Source organism: Anabrus simplex, chromosome 8 (genome assembly GCF_040414725.1).
Source record: "Anabrus simplex isolate iqAnaSimp1 chromosome 8, ASM4041472v1, whole genome shotgun sequence".
Lineage (NCBI taxonomy): Eukaryota > Metazoa > Arthropoda > Insecta > Orthoptera > Tettigoniidae > Anabrus > Anabrus simplex.
Genome location: NC_090272.1, coordinates 128,419,664 through 128,443,830, shown reverse-complemented (window position 1 = coordinate 128,443,830; position 24,167 = coordinate 128,419,664). Strand labels below are relative to the sequence as shown.

The 24,167-nt window shown below is 39.4% G+C and overlaps 1 protein-coding gene across 3 annotated transcripts in view; it reads right to left on the bottom strand.

Moving 5' to 3' along the window:
• Ac76E (adenylate cyclase type 2 Ac76E) overlaps nucleotides 1-24,167 on the bottom strand; it is a 1,381,264-nt gene that overhangs the window by 276,085 nt on the left and 1,081,012 nt on the right. For all 3 annotated transcript variants that reach the window (XR_011018659.1, XM_068228989.1, XM_068228988.1), the window contains one exon: nucleotides 2,524-2,635. Coding sequence is in view for 2 of the 3 variants with exons in the window: in XM_068228989.1 (XP_068085090.1) it covers nucleotides 2,524-2,635 (112 nt within the window). In the remaining variant the exon portion in view is untranslated. The remainder of the gene's footprint in view (nucleotides 1-2,523; nucleotides 2,636-24,167) is intronic.

Genomic DNA, 24,167 nt, shown 5'->3' with positions numbered 1-24,167 from the left:
ATGGTATATGCCGCCCAACATAATAGAAGGGTCTGCCTTACCAGGGCTGCACTCGGCTAGAAATAGCCACACGAAATTATTATTATTACTATTACGAGTATTATTATTATTATTATTATTATTATTATTATGATTATTATTATTATTATTATTATTATTATTATTATTATTATTATTATTATTATTATTGTACCGGGAGGTTCATCTCAACGCCGCGCATTCAAAATTAGCGCCTAAATGAACTCATCTATTGGTAAAACAGTGAAACTGAAACTACACCAACTTGGAACTTTAATCAGAAGATGTCACCATCGAAATATTATGTAATTTTGTTATTGTGCAGTTTCCTAAACTGAGTGAACTTCTCCTAGTTTTGTTTGCTATACATCAAGAAGTTTGGACATATCTCCTCAGATGACACTACCAAAAACTATGATCATGCACCCTGCTGCAAAGTGAAAGAAATTATAATTTAAAGAAGTTTTGTATTTCTAGGTTTTTGTAAGTGATTGATGTTTATTTATTTTTGGGTTGGCAATATTTCCTTTTCCTTTCCGCCAGTTTTGAATCTGGCCAATGAAAAATTTCTGTAATTAATTTTCAACCTATCACAGGCTTCTTGTTCGATTCTGACTGTTACTTTTGAACTCAACCAATTAAATTGAGAGGCTGTGGCTGGTTTAGTCTTGAATGATCTAGAACCTTCCCTGAGGGTTTATAAACTGCGGCTTTTCACGTTTCTTGGCCAATTGATGGTCGTGTATCTGTGTGTGTGTATGCTTAAGCAGGAGGCGGGTGACATCTTTCGTCGGCAGCCAGAACTTCTACAAGGTAATGGCCACATAACTTTATTCTTTCTTGCTACCTCCGCAAATTATTCCAAGGGGAAGGTCCGAATTTTAACCATGTAACCTACGTTTCTAAAATGTAACTTTCTTCCGGATAATGTAAAAATTTCCAAATCTTTGACTGTAAATCGGAGATACAGAGTGAATTACCCTCTCGAGCTCCCCTTCATCTTGGTTTGAGGTGACTACGTTTTGTTACTTTCTTCTGTAAGGCGTTAAAGCTATTTCTATACGAGTCACCTCAGTAGTTTGGGAATAGCCCCTGTTCCATCGGCCTGGAGCCCTTTAGGTTTTTAAGTGTTCAGATCTAGGAGTGCAAGTATACTCCTCCATTTATTTTGTGTTCGGGCCATTAATTTAACATGTTATTCTTATTCCACGAAGGTCCAGTAGGTTGGGTATTTAATACCCCTGTAAAAATAAGTTCCATTTGTAAATGGTGGTTTGAGAGACCAGAGATTGATGTAATGTTACCTTGAGTAGGCAGTAAGGAACCGAGAGCCTGTTTAGCTCCTTTTCGAGTTTTGTAATTGTAAAGAGTGCCTCTGGAAGGCTAAATATAGTAATTTTAGGAGCAAGTGCTCTTTGAATTAGGGGATTTCTGCCCTTGACTAAATTTGTTCCCATTTTTGAATTGTAAATTTGAGCTGGGAGCTCAGGAGCTGTAAAACGATGGGCTTGAAGCCCAGGATCTATAAAGTTCACAAGTCTTGTATTTTCCTTGACTTGTTTCAAGATTGTCATTGTACCTGATGTTTCATTGTTATGAAAAATTGTTAAGTTTGAAGTGCTAAAAATATAACCTTCACTTTAAGTTTTAAATTAATTTTGATATTGTAGATAGACCCATTCACATCGGCACCTTCTTTAATCTCTTTCTGCTCCACGGATAAGCCCGTAACAATTATTATTATTATTATTATTGTTATTATTATTATTATGATTATTATTATTATTAAAAAGTTTATATGGAAATAACATGAAACGGGGTTATGGAGTTGATTCCGGAGCCGAACTTCCGGTGCTTGAATAGGTTCATGTTAAATTTTATTGAATTATTATAATTTGCTTTACCTCGCACCTAGACGCATACTGTAGGTCTCATGGCGGCGATTGGACAGGAAAAGTTTAGGAGTCAGAAGGAAGCTACCGTGGCCTTCATTAAAGTACAGCCGCAGAATTTACCTGATGTGAAAGTGGGAAACCATGGACTGCCGACAGTGGGGTTCGAACCCACTATCTCCCGAAGGAAAGCTAATAGCTACGTGGTTTAAACTGCACAGCAACTTGCTCGGTTCGTTAATTTTTGGTCTTGAATTTAACATGACTGGATTTGGTTCCCACAAGTTGTATGGCTTGAATTATAGTTATATCGGGAACCAGCCTCCGGGTTGAGCACTCAACATGCGTACAAACAATGGACGGGATTTCATCTGCGATCGCCTTTATCAGTAGCCAGTGACGATGTCAGTCGACCAAGACATTGACAGCAATGCTCATTTCAACAGAGATCTGCCATTGGGAGCACCCAAATCTGAATCCAAAAATCAGTATTCCCACGCTTATTAAGAGATTGCTTGCGTATTGGTATTAGTGCTATCATGATCACTGCCTGGGAAATAAAACCAGTATTTTCAGGTGGTGATGTCATTCAGATAAGAATATAATACAGTACCTGAGCGATCTGATCGAAGCGACCAAACAGTTCGTTGAGTGTCTTGACGAGATCCGAGGCACTGAGCTGTTCCGAGAGAGGTGTAAAGTTGACGATATCCGCATACAGGATGCTGTAACAGATGAACATAGATGAAGTCAGTACATGTCATTGAATAGGACCAAAGAAGAGAATATTTAACACTTTCATGGCAGTTTCCTCAATAGATAATGACATCTTCCCGACCCTATATATGAAATGACTGATCTCATTGACATAAATATGAGTGCTCGAATGGAAGTGCAGATTAGCGTGAATAAGACCAAAGTATTTGTCGTAGATATAGCCAAGAAATTAGTCTGTACAGACATCTTTAAGCCATTGAAAAGAATCTTAGAAATGCTATACCTTGGTCTGGCGATTTTCAGTTCAAGAAGCTTTGCTCCTAAGGTTAAGAAAAGGATTCTTATGGCCAAAAATGTAATGAAAAATTTGTCTCATTAGCGGAAGGTAAGCTCCATCTCGTTATTACTGAAGATTACAATAATATACAATCTTATATTTACAGTTTTCCTCTATGGAGCCGAGATGTGGATTACTCTGGATGTAGACTTGAAGATAATCGATTCTTTTGAAATGTAGTGCAGGTGAAGAATATTTTACATACTTTGGACATCATTTCGCATCCATGACTCAATGTTAAACAGCTCAACTTTAGAATAAGATTATCATCGGTGTGTGAACGAAGAGTTTACAATATTCGTTGGGCACATTACAGGACGTGAGATAGACAGCTTGCAAGAGCTGATGACCTTTGGAAATGTTTCCAGCAAGAGAGATCGTGGGCAAGTTCTCATTCGTTGGTCGAACATTTCAAGAATATTGCTGGGTTGAATATCTTTGGTGCAGTACATCTGACCGAGGGTCGCACGAGATGGAAAAGAATATAAACTCTTACTCTGATCTATAACATCAAGATAAGCTAACTTCTGCCATTATTTTGGAATCTCGACGATAGTGAAAGAGACCAGCCCATGGCTGCCCTTAAAGGATCAAATTCCACCTCGCTTCTAATAGCCTTATGACATCTCCCGAAAGTGTTTGGAACTATTTGCACTTGTAATTTTATAAAACAGGAATATCATATTACCAGAGACTAAATAATGGTTTTCCAATGCAAGGAATGACTTCTGTAAGTTCACTACAGTCAAACCTCCCTTCTGCGGACCCCGTCGGTTGCGAGGAAAAATGTCCGTTACGAGAGGTGTCCGCTGAAACAAGTTTGCATATCTTTATTTTTATTATTCTCTGTGTTAGTATTTTATAGAGAGTTACTGTAAGTGATTTTACATCATTTACAAACATTACAGCTTCGTGAACAAATTCATTGTTACTCGTGTTTAACGGACAACTGAAATGCTACGGCATTTCTGTCTCACTAATTAGCGCCTGTACTGTCTTTTCCTTCTCAAGTTGACTACCTGAGCCCGACCTTATCAGCGACAATCCGAGTTATGAATAGAATGATGCACGAAGGGAAGAAAATTCCCCAGGTAACTTGTGAGTCAACAGACTCTGGCAGCATTTCTGGGCAATTAGAATTCTCGTAATAGGCCTAAACACCACTAGGTAGAACTGCATTCCGATGTACCTCCTCTCCCCTTGCACTCGAAATAGAACAAACATCCAAAAGGTATTTCCTTGTGTCTGAAGAATGGTTTTAAAAGAAAGGATGACATGTGGTCCGGCGTAATAAATTGTCCGGCAACGTGTGGAGTGTCCGCTTAAGTCAAGTGGACGGGACAAATTACGATGTCCGCTGTCCGGAGTTCGAGGTGTCCGCTAAAATGAGGCCAATTTAACACTTGTCTTATGTAAAATAACATCGGTTCCGAGGAAAATTGTCCGTATAGGGAGGTGTCCGCTGAATAAGGGTGTCCGTTAGGGCAGGTTCGATTGTATAATGTATTATTCAATATAATTGTGTAAAATTATTGATTCTAGAGAAACAAAGATTTTCAAAATATCATAGAAATATCTATAATATCTATCTATTATTTTCAAAACTCATGCTAACAGGGACTACATAATGGTTTGCCATTGCAAGGAATGGCTTGTGTAAGATATCTCTAACGTGTTCTGAAATGTAAATTTGTTTCTACATTTTTCAAAATTTCAAAATTTTTCAAAAAACCATAGAATATTATACCATCGGGGACTACAGAATGGTTTGCCAGTGCAAGGAATGAATTCTATAAGTTGCCTATAACGTATTATACATTGTAATTTTGTAAACTTATGGTTTCCAGAAAAAAGTTTTTCAAAATTTCAACATTTTCAAAATCATAGAAATATTATACCATCAGGGACTAGAGAATGGTTTGCCAGTACAAGGGATGACTTCTGTAAGTTCACTCTAATATATTATTCAGTGTAAGTGTGTAAATTATTGATTCTAAAACAGGAAATATTTTCAAAATATCACAAGAATATCTATTATATCAATATACGAGGAATTATTTTCAAAACTCATACCAACAGGGACTACACAATGGTTTACCAATGCAAGGAATGGCTTGTGTAAGTTCTCTTTAACGTATTATGAAATGTAATTTTGTAAAAATTCGTAAACATGTTTATAAAAATGCTTATTTTCAAATTTTCGTTTATTTTCAAAAACTCCTCTCACACATATTATGCAATGTGAAAAATTATTGTTTATCCAAAAATACAATTTAATTACTCAGCCAAGGGTTACTATTTTTTGCCAGAGTATTCCACAGTGAAGGAGTTAACGTAATTTGTTTTTAAAAATTATGTTTTGATATCCCAACAAACAAAGCTCACTTCAAGACGCAGTACAAAAATGAGTACATGTAGAACTGGCACATAAACAGTAAGACATTTAAAAAATTAATAGGCATTATACGTTTATGTGTTTTAAACAACATTAATGTAGATATACTTTTCCCCAAACAAAATAAATGAATGGGTAAATAAATAAGGTATAGAACAGCGACCACAGCCAGAAATGCAGTCAATGGATGTGACGAGAACATATTTACATGATCAACACTCGCAAGCTGATTTTTGAACTGGGGACAAACATAGAGGATGATAGAATCAACGCGCATTTGCATAACTGATGAAGTGTGAATTCGTCCTAGGTCGGCCTTCGCTACAAACAATGAGGATACGAGAATTATGCAAACAGCTGTTGGCGGTGACAGGATACACACGTCTGTAACTACGTGCACTACAGTACTTAGAGCGGGTTTCGTCATTTGTATGCATGCAATACGTAGTGGTACTTCGTTGTTCCCTGACAATAATTTCACTGAATCGTATTTGTGAGGGTGTAGAAAGTAGGTAGTGTCGTATACGGTAGGAAAGAATTAGAATTCGGAAATATATTCTGTTGATATTCCAGTTTTTAATTCTAGATTGACTGGCTGTGTAGAAGAGTGGATTAGACACTTAACTCGTATACTTACGGCACCTCTAATGACATTCATTATTCAATCACTTAACAATGTTTGGTGTCATCAGCTGGCAGGCAAACTAAGACTTAAACAAATAACTTAATTTTGAATGCTGTGTATTATATTGAATAATAAAATGTCGAACACGTTGGAAAATTGCATACACTGTAGCCTCTGCACCCGGTTTTAATTAATACAATTCACCGGGCGAGTTGGCCGTGCGGTTAGGGGCGCGCGGCTGTGAGCTTGCATGCGGGAGATAGTGGGTTCGAATCCCACTGTCGGAAGCCCTGAAGATGGTTTTCCGTGGTTTCCCATTTTCACACCAGGCAAATGCTGGGGCTGTACCTTAATTAAGGCCACGGCTGCTTCCTTCCAACTCCTTGGCCTTTACTATCCCATCGTCGCCATAAGACCTATCTTTGTCTGTGCGACGTAAAGCCACTAGCAAAAAAAAAAAAAATTAATACAATTCAAAGAAGAAACCGAATTTTCTGGTTGAGAAGTACCTGTTTATACTATTTCAACACAACTCATCTAGAGTACTCTTTGTACTCTTTCAGGAAAAAGAGATATTTCAGATCACGACGGCTCTGATTCGAATTTTGGCCAATAACTACGAGTTATTTAAAATGAAAAGTCCCATCTCTGTGGTACGTAGAACTTTAGACCCTGCGCATATGATGACGTCACCAAGTAGAGGTACGTACAACTTTAGACCCTGCGCATATGACGACGTCACCAAGTAGAGGTTCGTACAACTTTAGACCCTGTGCATATGATGACGTCACCAAGCAGAGGTACGTACAACTTTAGACCCTGCGCATATGATGACGTTACCAAGTAGAGGTTCGTTAAACTTTAGACCCTGTGCATATGATGATGTCACCAAGTAGAGGTACGTACAACTTTAGACCATGTGCATATGATGACGTCACCAAGTAGATGTACGTAAAACTTTAGACCGTGTGCTTTCGCTGCTAGATGACAGAAGGCCTGTGATCCGGTATTATTATTATTATTATTATTATTATTATTATTATTATTATTATTATTATTATTATTATTATTATTATTATTATTATTATTATTATTATTATTATTATTATTATTATTATTCACTATTGTCATTAAGACTGTGGTTGAACTTGAAAGTTACATGATTATTCAATTTCGTCTTGTTTTTTTCCTTTTTTTCTTCCCCAAATCTCCTCATTCTTTGACTGTGTTCTTGTTTCCTTTGTTCAGTCCATACTTTCCCTGATTTTTACTCTCTTTTACTTCAAATTTCGCATTCATAATTTTATTTCCGAGTATGTTTCCTTCATTTATCATTTCCTTGTCGATACCTGCTTGTTGTAGATCTTCTATTTCTTTCAGCCATTTGTTTTCTTTATTGAGCTATTGGCTACATCAAAAATCCTCTTTGTGACTCTGCTGCTGTACCTTCTATGTAGGTGCCCATAGAACATTAATCGGCGTTTTCTGATCATGTTTGTGAGTCTGTTTGTGAGTCTGTCTGTGTATTCGTATAGTTGTGTAGTTGGTCTCTTCATCCATATGCCATCTCTGTGTATTCTCCAAAAATCTTTCTGAGGATTTTACGTTCTATTTTTTATCTCTATGATACCTGATTTTCCAACTGTGGTTGTTTCTGAAGCGTGTAACGGACTCTTCACTTCATCAGCAACTACTGTTATGAAACTCGCCACGCACATAACCTTTTTTCTACGATTAATATGGACTTACCCTCATCATGATATAAACTGCATTTTTTCTCCAACTGGAATTTGCATACTTCATACTTTGCATGAACTCGACTCTATTCATCTTCACCATCTTCGATAAACTAACTTCCTTTCTGCCGGCTGAAGTCATGTGACCGCCTGGTTTATTCGCGCATGCTTCACTAATCTCTGGAATCTTCCAGATATATTTCTCATTCTACTCCACACTATAAATACCTGGCCTTCCTCTGGAAACATTGAGATGGACTTAGGCCTGTGTGGAGGGAGCACCATTCTACGTCAACTTCGTCCTTAATTACTTGTGCCCAGAAGACTTCATGTGTGGTCAGTTTAATTTGTTCCAAGATGAGGTATGACAAACTGATTTCTTTACTGTAAATACTTTTAATCGCATTGGGATAGACTTTGCCTGCAAAATTAAGCTGGGAGTATGGCATTTCCAGGCCGAAATTTCACTTGCCCTTTTTGTGTTTAGAACTTTTCATTCACGACCTTTCGTAACAACTTTCTTTTGAAATGTGCGTGTGGTGTATTGGCAACTGTGCGACTTCTATTGTACACGTACTTCTATTCGTTCAGTGCTTCAGGATATTGTGAAACTGGTTCTATGAAACTACATGGTGATTACTCGGCTGTGGAACTACGTTACCTAGTGTTAATCTGTGGGATAACTGAAGTAGTGGTGACCTGGATATTGTATTTGCATTTTGTTCAGATAATTCTTTCTGCTGGTGTGCTCGAATTTGCTAACTGAACATCTTCCCTTTCTTGTCGTTCTCGATTTCTCTTCTTATCGCAGTATTCATTCTTTCCTTGTTTGCCCTTTTCCTTTCCTGCGGCATCTTCTCTTTTTCCTTTTTCTCTTGCATATTTTATCTCTTTTTTGTTGTTGTTGTTGTTGATATATGAATTTGTAATCCGTGTAAGTGGTTGGGAAAATTTTATATTTATATAGTTCTCATTTCATGTAAATTGTCAGATGTTCGATTTATTGTTTCAATATATATATATATATCTATTTTTAAATCTTCTACTGGTTTCTGATCTATTTTCACTTATGTCCCTTATTCCATCGTATATTTCTCTTTAACTTTCCAGGTTATGTAGCATACTCCCTTTGCCCAATGTCTTGTAACTCTGCAATGCTCGTTGGAGATTTCTAAGTCCACGGCCTCCATTCTTAATTTGATTGTTACTCCACTGCATAAATCTTACTACTCGAGGGAAACTATTCTTAGATTTTCCATTGGCACTATTATACATAATATATGTGTATTACTCCCATGGGCCCAGTTACAAGCGTAAAGAGCTTTTGGTAGTACAACTGTATTTTAGTGCCTGAGTTTGGCCTGTCTTGATATGTTTCTTTTATTGTTGCGTGTCCATGTGAGTTTGTACGCTTTCTGAAGTTTGTCTGTTCTGTCCGTGTTAATTGGTGAGAGCCCATCTCCTTGTCTGACCCCTGTACGTATCTCGAATGATTCTGAGATTTCACCCATCAATTTTATTTTGGATGTGGTGTCTGTGAGTGTCTCTTGTATTAGTGCCTTTTTCTGTCTACTCCATATTCTTCCAGAATGTCAAAGACAGCATACCTGTCTATTGAATCGTAGGCCTTCTTAAAGTCCACGAATGTGACTACAGTGTTGTTCGTCTGTCTGGTCTTCAGGATTGTTCGCAGGTTCCACATCTGTTCAATACATGATCTTTCTTTTCTGAATCCTGTTTGGTATTCACCTATCTTTGTATCAACTTGTGGTTCTAGTCAGTTTAGTAATGCGCTGGAGAAAATTTTGTAAGTGACCGGCAATAATGAGAGACCTCTGTAATTATTAGGTTCTGTTTTGTCGCCCATTTTATGCAGTGGACGGATCAATGCGCATTTCCATTCCGGGAAGATTTTCTGTGTAACCCATATTTCTGAAATAATTTTATGGATTTTCTTTATGGTACTTTGGTCACCACGTTTCCAGATCTCAGCGATAGTCCCATCTTCTTCAAGTGTTCTGTTGTTTTCAGTCCATGTAAGATCTCCTCTACCTCTGTGATTGTGGGTGGTTTCGAATCTGCGTTTGGTACAGTTTTCGATAAGTTTAATTTTTCTCTAGGCTTCTCGCTGTTGAGTAGTTTATCAAAGTAATTTTTCAGAATTTTGCAGTTCGCTTTAATATTTGCTTCCAAAGATCCATCCAGTCTTTGGAAGCAAATATTTGGAGGCTGATAACCTTTCATATTTTCCCTAAATTTTTCATATAAATTTCTCGTATTGTTTCTTGAAGTCTTCCTCAGTTTCATTTGGTCTATTTTTGTCGTATGTCCTTTCATGTTTCGATGATTGTTTCTGGACATTGTGGAAATTCTGCCATGTTTCAATTGTTAAATTGCTGCTAAATTTCTTCCATGGCTGGATTCTTCGTTCAATTGCTTGATCACAAGTTGCGTTCCACCATCTATGTTTGCGTTTTCTAGGAGGCTGACCCCAAAGCATTGCCTTCTGAATTGTCTTCGCTAGGTCTGGCCAACTTTCTGTTGCATTATGATTAATTTCTTCAATACTTTTCTCCTTATATATCTTCAAGTATTCTGGGTCCGGTCTTATAATTCGTTCAATGTTGTCTTTATGTTTCTTGGGATTGGCCTAATCTTTACTTGTAGCAAGTGATGGTCGGACTCGAAGGATCCTTTGCGTGTTCTCACATTCAAAATTTCTCTTGTATTTTTGTTTGATATGGCTACGTGATCCAATTGGAATTCTACCCATAATTTTTTGGACGTTTTCCATGTTGTGAGCTTTCGTTTCGTATTTAAAATTGTGTCAAAATTTTGACAATATCGTATGAGATGTTCTCCATTCTTGTTCGTGCGTTTGTGTGCAGTGTATGGGCCCGTAATTTGTTTGTACTTTTTCTCTGTGCCTAGTTGTGCACTGAAGTCTCCTAAGAAAATTTTATCAAGCTTTTCTTGTATTTTGTTTGTTATTTCTTCCATATCTTCCCAAAAGTCTTGTACTTCTTGCGGTTTCTTTATATTGAGCTCATTTGTTGATGCATTTGCATTGACGATTGTATATCTTGAAGGTTATTGTAGAGATTCTTTCCGATATTGAATTGAAATCTAAGATGTTGTCAATGACTGATTTATGCACTGCAAATCCTATGTCAAACATTGTCGACATTCCCCGTCTGACAGCAGGTTTTCCTTTATATATCCTGTAATTTCCTGTGTTGAAGTGGTTTTCATCTGTGAAATGAAACGTGTTTCTTGCATAGCAAGGATTTTGACGTGAAATATTTCTAGTACATCCGTCAGCTGTTTAACTGTGCCTGGTTTTACCAGGGTATTTGTGTTGAGTGTGCCAATGTAGTGTTTGCGAAGAGGTTTTGCGAAGCTCCGACTCTTGTCCTTTTCATGATGTTCCTGGTCCCCCAGAATCCGACATCCAGGAAAGCCCATTATATTTACAAGGGCCTGGGGGTAGTGGATATCTTTTATGTTGTATCATCATGATTTCTTCAAGTTGAAGATGATTGTGGTGATCTCTGTTGGAGAGCACAATTAGTAAAGACTTGATTGTTGGGTTCAAAACATATTATTTATAACACTTGGTGAACAGACGCTGACCATTAGCCGCTGGATGCCAGAACAGACGCTAATGTGTTTAGGCTTTTATTATTGTTGATCCCGAGTAATAGGACGCCACTCCCGCCAACCACGCTGTTCCCAATTCCAGCTTCTCCACCGTAGTTACCTTTGTGGACTTTACTCATAACCCAAAGGTGGACCGCCCATATTTATGATCCCTGGGGAGAGAGTGTCCCAGCATTGTAAAGCCCACAGGAATTGGGCTACTTGTTGGTGGGCGGTTCCGAATATCATCCATAAGGAAACCCCCTATCCGCCACCCGGAGACGTGTTCTGAAAGGGGTTATGTTGCCCTGGTGGACTTATTGGAAGTTAATCCCATGCAAAATAGATGAAGTTGTATACATAGGGTATTATTATTATTATTATTATTATTATTATTATTATTATTATTATTATTATTATTATTATCTATTTGTTATATCCAATTAAGCAGTGGGTTTGACCTTATTAGCACTTTTTTGTTTTTCTTCTTTTATTATTATTGCTAGTGGCTTTATGTCGCACCGACACAGACATGTCTTATGGCGACGATGGGATAGGAAAGGCCTAGGAGTTGGAAGGAAGCGGCCGTGGCCTTAATTCAGGTACAGCCCCAGCATTTGCCTGGTGTGAAAATGGGAAACCACGGAGAACCATCTTCAGGGCTGCCGACAGTGGGATTCGAACCCACTATTTCCCGGACACAAGCTCACAGCCGAGCGCCCCTAACCGCACGGTCAACTCGCCTGGTCTTTTATTATTATTATTATTATTATTATTATTATTATTATTATTATTATTATTATTATTATTATTATTATTATTATTATTATTTAAATTGGAATGAAGGCTAAAATCCAATTCGGAACTTACAGTAAGTTAGCGATTCAACTATCATGTCTGTTTCCCCATTATCAAATAAAGATATAAGGAACTTAGGTTCATAAAAATACTGATGTTTTCTTCTTTACGGAGCGAATGGCTGCGCGGTTTCGGTCACATAGCTGTTAGCTTACATTTGGGTGGTAATGGGTTTGAACCCTAGTATCGGCATCCCTATAGATAGTTTTCCGCTGTTTCCCATTTTCACACAGGCAAATGATGCGGCTGTATCTTAATTAAGGCTACGGTCGCTTCCTTCCCACTCCTAGGCTTCCTATCCCATCGTCGCCATAAGACCTATCTGTGTCGGTGTGACGTAAATACAGTTATAATAAAAACATTCTTCTCCAACGACTTTTCGCACAGCCAGGTGGGGTCGTCAATGCGAATTGTGTTGCACATGTGGACTTGGCCCTGTTTTAAGGCTGGATGCCCTTCCTGACGGTAACTTAATGTGAAGGGAATATACACTGACTGACAGAGCAAATGCAACACCAAGAAGGAGTGGTCAGAACTTAATGCCAATTGCAGGGTAGACTGACGTCACTGAGGTATGCTCATGATGTGAAATGCGCCGCTGTGCTGCGCACGTAGCGAACGATAAATGGGACACGGCGTTGGCGAATGGCCCACTTCGCACCGTGATTTCTCAGCCGACAGTCATTGTAGAACGTGTTGTCGTGTGCCACAGGACACGTGTATAGCTAAGAATGCCAGGCCGCCGTCAACGGAGGCATTTCCAGCAGACAGACGACTTTACGAGGGGTATGGTGATCGGGCTGAGAAGGGCAGGTTGGTCGCTTCGTCAAATCGCAGCCGATACCCATAGGGATGTGTCCACGGTGCAGCGCCTGTGGCGAAGATGGTCGGCGCAGGGACATGTGGCACGTGCGAGGGGTCCAGGCGCAGCCCGAGTGACGTCAGCACGCGAGGATCGGCGCATCCGCCGCCAAGCGGTGGCAGCCCCGCACGCCGCACGCCACGTCAACCGCCATTCTTCAGCATGTGCAAGACACCCTGGCTGTTCCAATATCGACCAGAACAATTTCCCGTCGATTGGTTGAAGGAGGCCTGCACTCCCGGCGTCCGCTCAGAAGACTACCATTGACTCCACAGCATAGACGTGCACGCCTGGCATGGTGCCGGGCTAGAGCGACTTGGATGAGGGAATGGCGGAACGTCGTGTTCTCCGATGAGTCACGCTTCTGTTCTGTCAGTGATAGTCACCGCAGACGAGTGTGGCGTCGGCGGTCGGCGTGGAGAAAGGTCAAATCCGGCAGTAACTGTGGAGCGCCCTACCGCTAGACAACGCGGCATCATGGTTTGGGGCGCTATTGCGTATGATTCCACGTCACCTCTAGTGCGTATTCAAGGCACGTTAAATGACCACCGCTACGTGCAGCATGTGCTGCGGCCGGTGGCACTCCCGTACCTTCAGGGGCTGCCCAATGCTCTGTTTCAGCAGGATAATGCCCGCCCACACACTGCTCGCATCTCCCAACAGGCTCTACGAGGTGTACAGATGCTTCCGTGGCCAGCGTACTCTCCGGATCTCTCACCAATCGAACACGTGTGGGATCTCATTGGACGCCGTTTGCAAACTCTGCCCCAGCCTCGTACGGACGACCAACTGTGGCAAATGGTTGACAGAGAATGGAGAACCATCCCTCAGGACACCATCCGCACTCTTATTGACTCTGTACCTCGACGTGTTTCTGCGTGCATCGCCGCTCGCGGTGGTCCTACATCCTACTGAGTCGATGCCGTGCGCATCGTGTAACCTGCATATCAGTTTGAAATAAACATCAATTATTCGTCCGTGCTGTCTCTGTTTTTTCCCCAACTTTCATCCCTTTCGAACCACTCCTTCTTGGTGTTGCATTTGCTCTGTCAGTCAGTGTATTTACTATTGCGTAATTCCTGTGGTGGTTGGTAGTGTAGTATCGTGTGTCGATATGAAGAGGTGTATGTTGAGAAAACACAAACAACCAGTCCCCGAGTCAGAGGAATTATCTGGACGCGATTAAATTCCTCGTCTCGACCAGGAATCGAATCCGGGACCGTCTGAACCGAAGACCTTTACGCTGGCCATTCAACCAAGGAGTCAGTCTATAAACAATCTTCTTCTTCTCCTTCTTTTCGATTTTGGCCGTCTAAGGACCATGGAATGTAACCCTGTGCATATCTTTTCTAGACTTCCAATAATTATTCATCCTTTTACTCTGCTGTCTGTTCTCTTGTGCCCAGATGTACTAACTTTCCTTTCCTCATTCTCCTGGAAACCTTGAAATTTTGTATCAGTCTTCTGAAAACAGTTCTATCTTGGGTTATATCGTCTGTTATTCCAATCTCTGTCATGTCTTTTTTTATTATTTTTTACTCCTTTGAACCACTGGTTCCTAATCTTGCTCTCGTAAACACGGTTCAACCCTCGTTTTGTTAATCTCATAAATAGGGTTCGGAAGTTTAATACCTAAGGTAGTAAAAAATATGCAAGCAAATATGTCCTAAAACCTAACTAAACACGATCTTAAAAAGGAAAAATACGACTTAAGCATTTTAAGGATGGGTAGCGTTAGAGTATTACTAACAGGAACACTAAACGTGCCAAACAGTTGTGTTTGTCCAACCCTTGTCCCGTTTCTCTACGGGGTCGGGTATGAGGTGAGACGAATCTGTCGTGGCAGTTTTTTATGACAGGATGCCCTTCTTGACATCAACCTCATCAGAGGTGTGGTGGTTATTGTTTTTGAAAAGAAGTATATATAACCAAAATATAACCATCCTCTATATAACACTAATCAGAGATAAAAAAGAAATGGGCCCTAAAATGAAGGTACCGGTCAAAGAAAGTCAAGGGTCATGAAGGGGTTGGAAATGAAAGACTCCCTAGACCACGACTGCTCTAATACCGTTGGAGTCGGAAAAGAACAAGAGTTGACCAATGGAGGTTGGATGGGATAGATGAAAGTGAGGAGCTTGACACAAGTAAGAGGAAGCAATGCCAGGACCCAGCACAGGGCCCCGTGGTCGTAAAATCACGCTCCCAAGTTAAGAGCCCCTGGGGGTCATCATCGAAGTTAATTAGATGAAAAGAATGATGTGATATATGATAGTAGGAAGGGAGAGAGTAAAACCCGGTGCCGGCACATAGCCTGTTCATGTCTAATCGCACCAATGCGTCTGCTCACGGCTTAACGTCTCCATCCGACGGATGAATCACCGTCAACAACGTCATATGTTCTCACTCCACATGAGCACCAAGGAGAGGTTTGGCATTTAATCCAGGCTTTTGGCACGCAATCTAGTGATTAGAAATTGTATACCAACACTTCTTCTATCCTGTTGGCCAAGATTCTGATGGCGAACATTTTTTCGACCAACGAGACTCGAACCGGCTAACGTCAGTGTCAGACCGTTTAGACTTCAACTCCTTAACGATCATGGCCACCAGGCAGGCTAAACGCGCCGAAAAGTGATAAGCGATAATTCAGCAGGCACATTTAATCATGCGACCTGACAGAGCAACAGTAGGTACCGTACGTTAAAAGTTTATACATTCATTCAGTATCATAGCCCTGCGGGGCAGTTATCACTCTGTTACCCTTTAAAAGAATCCAAAAAACATATTAGTATGCTTTTTTTGTATCTGTCGGCGTACTTTCGTACAGCATTCCTTTTTCGGAATTATTTGTTATTTTTATTTAGCGTATGATGCTTACAAGACAATAAGAATTACAATAAATTATGTTGTTACATATATACAATTTACAGCATTAGGACCACTTTTCAAATATGGATAGAAAGGTCTGCAATCCATCTAATTCCTTCTGGAGATGCTGAGCGGAGTTCATCCAAGGAGCCGGGATATGCACTTAGAGGGCACTCCTGCACAATATGCTTGATGGTTTGCAATTCAAAACCGCAATCACATTGGGGAGAATTTATCCAACCCCACTGATATAGGGCTGCACCAGTTCGACGAGTACCACATCGAATCCTGTTTAACCTTGACCAGACTGTCCGAGGTAGATTAAAGCCAGCAAGCCTTGTAGTGGGATCACTGATTAAAAGTAGGCCATGAGGTGTCGAGTTTAACCATTCATCTCTCCAGGCATTTCGGAGATTGAACCTGGTTGACGTAAGATCTACAGCCGTCTTGCAAGCTGGCTTTCTTGATTTCACTCTCGGTTTAGAAAGACTTTTGACATCATGATGAATTGGAAGAGCGTCATTTTCCAAGATCCTACACCACAGGTGAACAAGAGCTTGTTGTCTCCTAAGATGGTGTGGAGCGATGTTACATAGTACAGGCAACCACTGGGAGGGAGTACAACGTAGAGTACGCATTGTTTGGCGAAGTTGAATATCCACTAGATGGCAGTGAGAGCTATTTAACCAAATGCCTGCACATTATTCAGCTGTGGAATATACAGCAGCCAAAGCAGTAGTCCTGAGTGTACTGGCGTCGGCACCCCATGATGTTCCAGCTAACCTACTAGGTATGTTATTACGGCTTTTCAGCTTTGCAGTCCTTTTTCCAATATGACTTAGGTAGGTCAGTGTCCTGTCCAATGTCACACCTAAGTACTTAGGACAGCTGTTGTACTTTAGGTACTGATTTCTAAACTTCATTCTAGGATGATAGTTTGCTTGCAGGTGACTAAGGTGAAATGTGGCGACCTCAGATTTTGAGGCACTTGGCTGGAGCCACCAGTTTCTGAAGTACTCATCCATCTTCCCAAGATCTGCATTTAATATATCCTCAGCTTCATCAAAGGTGGTGGCTTGAACTGTAAGATTTACGTAATCTGCATAGATGAATTTGCGAGATAGAGTTTCGGGTAGATCATGAGTATATAAGTTGAATAGCAGAGGGGATAGGACGGATCCCTGCGGTAGACCATTTATTGACTGTATGGAACACGCTCCTGTAAAGCTGCTTCTTATCTGTTTCGGAAAAAGAAAGAAAAATGCATCTGCTAGAGTATTTCTAATTTACGTGTTTGAAACTCAACGCAGATAGCATGTACCTTGTTGAAAACGTTAAAAAATGCCTCAATTTACAGAAAAAATGCTCAAAATATAACCAAATATCATCTTATATCACCAAAATGAGAAAAATATGTCCATAACAATAAAAATGACTAAACTATGTACTTATATGCAACATAAAATTGCATCAAACAAGGTCAGGGACACATCATTCACAGTTATTTTTCAGATTTCGAGTAAAATGAGCTCAGGAATGAAATGTGACTTTTCCTTAACATCCGAACATTACTGATAAATAAGCATATATTACAATTTAAATATATATTTTTTGCCGAAGATTTTTTATAAATCCAACATAAAGATTAGCATATTTAAATCACAATAATAATTATTTCATCCACCGGGCAAAATAAAATTCCAGAGTTCTGGATTTCTTTCTCGAATTGAAGAATGGCGCAAAATACTAGGTCGAATGTTATTTTTCACTCAGACTTATACCATTTACTTCACTTGCATGGAGGAAACTATCCTCATTTAAATTGGCAAGCTCATACACTGTCTGCTACGTAGGGGGAAGTTTCAAATTAGGTGTGAGAACTATTCACAAAAGTTGATTGCTTCAGCGCGTCTATCTGGGTACCCTATTTTCGTGTAAACTAATAATAATAGTTGTATTATCCAGCAGAATATAGTTATGTTGTCATTCCAGACATGGAGAGCTTTTAGAAATCGTACTTTAAAACACCAGCTGCTTCAGTCGTGTGGGCGAGCTATTTTATGATAGATCGATTAAAGTGTTATTGACTTGGAAACGATAAAGAGCTGGACGTTGCTGAAATAAAATGTAATGACGTTCTTGTTCTCATTTAAGCGAGAATTGAAATCTAAACAAGCAAGATACAGCAGCAGGTCATTCCTTTCAAGCCAGATGGGTATGTTATCGAAATATAATTTAATCCAAACGCGGTTTAAAGTGATGGTTTAAGGCCAAGTATAGAGTGGTGAACTATGACTGTGGTGTATATTCAATTTGTGCGATTTAAGTACTTTACATCGAGAGCATTCGTGCACTAGCCAACCAACCATCGAAACTTCTCAGTCACGGATCAATTTACTATTTGTTCGCTGTATTTACGCGGTACATATAATTTTTATTCTCCTTGGATGGTAGGATGATGAGAGAATCGGATCAAGGTGTAATAAAGGAAACAGTGATCTCAATTAACGGTATGCTGTACGAGGGAAATGAGATTACAAAGCAAATTATCCTTCCAACGTTCCGTTTTAAGCTGGCTTTACCATAGGGAAAGTTGATTGGACTATATGTGATGAATAAGGTAGAATAAACTAGATGTAATATTAATGAGAATGAGTGGTGAAGCACTCAGGCAGAACAATGACAGGAGGGTATTTGTAGTGAAGAGAAATAGACTAATGCAGCTGTTAGTCCACAATTAATATCCAGGGTGTTCTCAAAGAGTGAGAAGTAATTGGAGCGTTGATAGTACATCCCAGAACAATAAAGACCGGTCCTATGAACACTATGTCCTATGGTCTATCATTTACAAGTATTGGCTGCTTATGTTGTCAGCCGGAATGGAAGGGAATCTATCTGTATTAAAGGAGTTTAATAAAAAGAGCTTTGGAAAATTTATCCGACCGTTCTACTGGACCGATTTGCTTCAGTTTTCTTTTATTCTCTCCGGAATTGCCTGTCGGTGAATCATGAGACATTGATAGGTCTCTAAGTTCAGCCAAGTTTGAGTAATCATAAAATCAAATCATTAAATGTTCACTCCAATGATTGTAGGAGAAGGCTTATCCTAACCCGTAATATATCCTGTACTGAGCAGGTTGTTAAGCGACCAACATTCTCATTAATATTCTGATAAATGTGATTTTCATCCTTAGTAATGTCATTGCATGCAGCCATGTTTAATTACTACCTGTCAAACCAGAGAGTATACACTTACTCTGATTACGATAGAATACTATTCCCTGCTAGATACTCTTTGAATATCTAACGTTACCAAGCTTCCATATATATTCAACAGATGGCAGAACGTTCCTAATAACTTATATGAATCGTCTAGATTCAAACCCCTCTATGGCAAGCTTTTCAAATTTTACATGAGAAGGCAAAACATGTTACACTATGTTATAATACATTTATAAACACAAAACTTATGAAAACCTTACGCCATCCTAAACTAAATTGATTGAGCCATAGTATTTGTAAGTAGTAATCATATTTTGAACATAATAATTAATGATAAAATCGTATAGGGGGTTTTGCAACTAATTTTCTTGCATAGTGGGTTTTGAAATTAGTAATGGCGAATGTTGCATAAAATAGTGGATTTTGTACCTAACCGGAAAATGATCACACAGCTAAGTTTTGCAGAACTTCTAGTGCGTGTATTGATACTTCATTTTGCAAACAACTCATAAAATTATTTTATCTCAGAAATAGCAACATTTTCACTGAAAATTTGCACAAAATGATAGTACTGGTAAACAAATTTTAAATTTGCATACAAAGTTTAAATATGCAGAGCTTCCTCTTCCAGTGGTTCACATACTAAGTCCTCTTCCTGAAGATCAACGTCTGGAGCTTCAAATAGATAAAACTGGAGGTTTTCTAACTCTTTCCACTGCGGTCCATAATGTTTCGATAGAAGTTGGTGGATGTCATTTACCTTTGCAGCACTTAAATACCTTCCTGATGTCACAGTCGTAGGAAGGATGTCGGAAGCCTTGAGTCCATTCTTAGTAATGTACCTTCTTACACCTATATTAACTCGGTAATTCGGTTCTCCTTGTAATTTAATGTTTCCTTTGGTTTTGAGTAGTATAAACCTCTTGCACGAGTTGAAGCTGACATGCCAAGTTCCAACACTCTTGAATACTCGCTTTGCTTCGCTTTGCTTCGCTTTTCCAGTCATAAACACATACGCCATTATCACCAAACTTGTGAAGCTTTCCATGATTCTGTACAATTTCTTCATAGTCCTTTGGTTCCACAATGACTTCTTTTTTCCTCACTTCCTTCTCCACTCTTGCAAACACCCTATCGGGAGGAATGAACGAATGTCCAACTACAGGAAATATGAATTGTACACTTTGTACTGAAGCAGGAGCATCGCAGGTCAGCCACATAGTTGCCATACAAATCATAGTGCAATTTTTGTTCTGCCCACCGCAACCATCTGCGACGAGCCTTTCAGTGTGTACGCCATTCATAGATGTGCTGCACAAAGTGTGATAAACAGCACTTGCTATTTCATTTGAGCTTTTGGGGTTCTCTTTCCAGCAGTATGAGTGTACATTGTCATCGTGAAGTTTTGTTTTGGAATGACCCCGTACTACCGCAAAATGATAGAAATTCAGCTGTCTACTAAAATAGGCAGACTGGTCTGGAACCTTTGGCAGAGGAAAATTTTTCTCACAGTCATATGAAAAAGTAAGAACATTAAGTTCATCCTGTCTTAAAATATCAAAAAATGCTTTGTATTTCAGTCGATGAACTCGTTTTTCAGTTATTAATTGCTGCCTGATTTTAAAGTTCTTTTCCACCTTCAATCGTTCTCCTATTTCAATGCACTTGGAGCAAGCATCTACCCTTGGGGTACCAAATCCGATATTATAATTAGTGTTAAAATATTTCTAAAAAAGCATTCCTTTACTTTAAGCACACTTTGCTGATTGTAAATCCGCCACAGTTTCTTTATGTTCAGTTCTGGAGGAAAGTACACCCGGATGCTCTTAGATCTACAATAATGACTTTCTTTTGCTCTGATTGACTCGATAAATGTCCTTACAGCTTTTCTTTTTTCTGAATTAATTTTACTTCTCCTATCTCCACCTCTATTCTCCACAGGCATTTTACCATCCGAAATGTGTGATCTTTTCAGTACACCCTGTACTCTGTCTTTCTTCAGACCTAGGCATTTTAAAAACATTTCTCTGCAAACAGGAATTAGGGATCCAGTTACTGAATCGCGTATGTGGTAATTGTAGGTTACATTTCTCCTTGTTCCTTTGGTTTTCTTTGCTTTGACCACAGTACAGTGTTTGAGAATGAAATAATCCTGTTGAATTTTATTTCGGGAACTGTAATATACCTCGTGAAATTTCTTCATATCATGCATTCGTACCTGAGTGCACTTGAGCTTTGTCGAACTGTGTCCACATGTTGGCGGTTCGGGAAGACCCTTGGCAGAATACCTTTCTCTCTTCTTTACGTTCCGCTTCCACATTTCTGGCTGCCTAACTCGTTTCCTTGATTCATGAAAAGCTACTTTAGAAGCATACTTATTGTGGTCTGGCATTATATACATTAAAAAAAACTCACTCGCAAACTCACTTTAAAATCGTTCAGTTTAATCTTGTTATCAACACAAAACCAGCTTTGTAGATGCACAAGATGCCAATTATTGGCTCTAATCGCTTCCTTCACAAACCTCGTGACTACTTTTATACTCGCTCATTGGCTATCTATCTATAGCGGCTTTTGAACCTAAGTGTATATATTAATAGTGGGTTTTGAACCTCACTCCAATTTTTAAATGTGTAAAACTAGTGGAAAACAGTGGGTTTTGCTCCTAAGGGTTCTCAATTTATAATCTCACGAGAAAAACAAACCGAGATGTGCAATAAACTCAATATCGAAAAAACGTTGCCATAGAGGGTTTTGAATCTAGACGATTCATATGCTGCTAAGAGAAAGCAGTCGGGAAGTTGTCAAGTCGACTAGCCTTCTGTATGATCATTAAAAAAGCGCAGGGACAAACTCTTGAAAAAGTAGGTACTCTACTTGCCTGAACCATTATTCAGCCGCGGCCAATTGTATGCTACACTATATCGTTTGAAAATGTTAAGATCCAGATAATGCCGAATGGTCGAAGCACAAAGAATATGGAAAGAAGTGTCACCGGTATTAAATGTTCATACAACTATTGGAAAGGGTGGGCAAAACAATATGATGGTGACAGGCATATCAAGACGAGTTATCTGACCTGTTCATAAGGAATGTTGCGGAACAGCGCGGCTAAACTTGTTTCACATTAGTTTTGGAGTCAGGAGTCTTATGGACTCGAATCATTTAATTTAGAACCTAATCATACACGATTCCCCAAAACTCTCGAAAATACGCTGTTCAGAAACCGCAAAACCATCAGACTTGCGACACATTTTGAGCACATAGCTATAGCTTTTCGAAGGGCTAGTACTAGTGGCATTATTTTTTTTGCATTAATTTTTGAACGATTTCGCGAGAAGGATACTCATTTTTGCGTCATTTCGCAAAATAGATATTGCCGTATCGCTTTAATTTCACTTTAATGAAATTCTAAAGTTAATTATTAAAGGTTTCGTTATTGTGGTTCTGAATTATTTATATGAATGGTAGATGTATAAATTACATACATGGTACATACTTTTGACGTCATTTCCGGACTGCAAGGTCGTCTACCTTCTCCAGCGGGATGTTGGCTTTGAGTAGCATCGCTGTTGTTTCGTGAATAAATTCTATTTTGTCACTCTTAGCTTTCTTTTGCATATAGAATGAGAGTTCTGTTGTTACCTGCCGTTTCACTGTTGCAATGCTAAATTTACGTTCTGAATGTTCCTTATATTTTAAACAATGTTTTGAGTCAGTATCTTTTTTTCTCCCACCCGATACGAACATTACAAAATTTACACATTAAAATATTGCTTTTCGAAACGTATAAACCTTCACTCGCAAACTGTTTAGCTTCGCTGTGCACCGTAACACTTGTCGAGCGACCCATCTTCCCTACTGTCTGTGATCACTTTTTTAATTTTACCTGACCAGGAAGCCGAAATACACCAGGCAATTGTGCTGCTTGTAGACGTCATTAGGAATTCCAGGTTTGCACAATGCCGTGAGGAGATAGGCTGGGATGTGATTACCAACCACCACAAGGAAAACATTCCAAACATTTCCTTGGCAAGAAGCCTGGAGCCAAACCCTATTCTTTGATGCCATGTCTTAAAGAGATTTTCCAGAACATTAATGATAACATATTTCTTTCCTGTTGATGAATCTTTGTTCGCTCTTCCTTTTCTTTTCATACATAATTTTGGAACAAAATGTCAAGTTCGTTATTCACTACAGATTTCGCTGTAATATCGCGCTTATCGCGAAATAATTGAAATTCGCTTTAAAGTGTCCTTATCGCTTCAATTCGCGAACATAATATCCACATTTTCTTAACCAGAAACATATGATTCGTAAATATATCGCAAAATCGCTTCAAAATATTTTTTGTCGCATTTATCGTTAATGCGAAAAAATCATGCCTCTAGCTAGTACCATTCATTCCAGTACAACTATGGAATGTCTTTAACTCGTGAACGATCAACTATAGGACGTATTACCGATTACCCGATTACTCTTACATGTTTGGCGGCATTATATACGTAGATCGTTTCATAAGATGACGATGGTGCCATATCGTCCGAACATGTTAGAGCATTACGTTGGAAATTCTATGGCTCACACTGACAAGGCTACCAATTGATCGCGTCTGTGGGCATGGGTCGCTAGATACCAGTGCCGGCTCTCCTCCAAGATGGATGTAAGTGAAGTGCAACAGCGGTGATAGGTGAAATTTCCAGTTCTTCGTGGCAGAAATACTCTTCACAGCCATTGCGAAGCTACGAGAAGATGCGGGTGATACAGCATTGCTATTTCAAACTATTGCATGTAGTATGACGGCATTCCAACGTGGACGCGTAGATACTGAGAACTGGGTGCTGGGTGCGCAGTTGACTTCCACTGTCTACCAATACAGCCCTGTCCTCAGTCATTATCCTGACTGTGGCGAGACTGAAACTTTAGGATATGTGCTTAGTATCTCTCTCAAGGGAGCACTTCAAAGGAATAATCGCCATAACAGGTTAGGTCTGC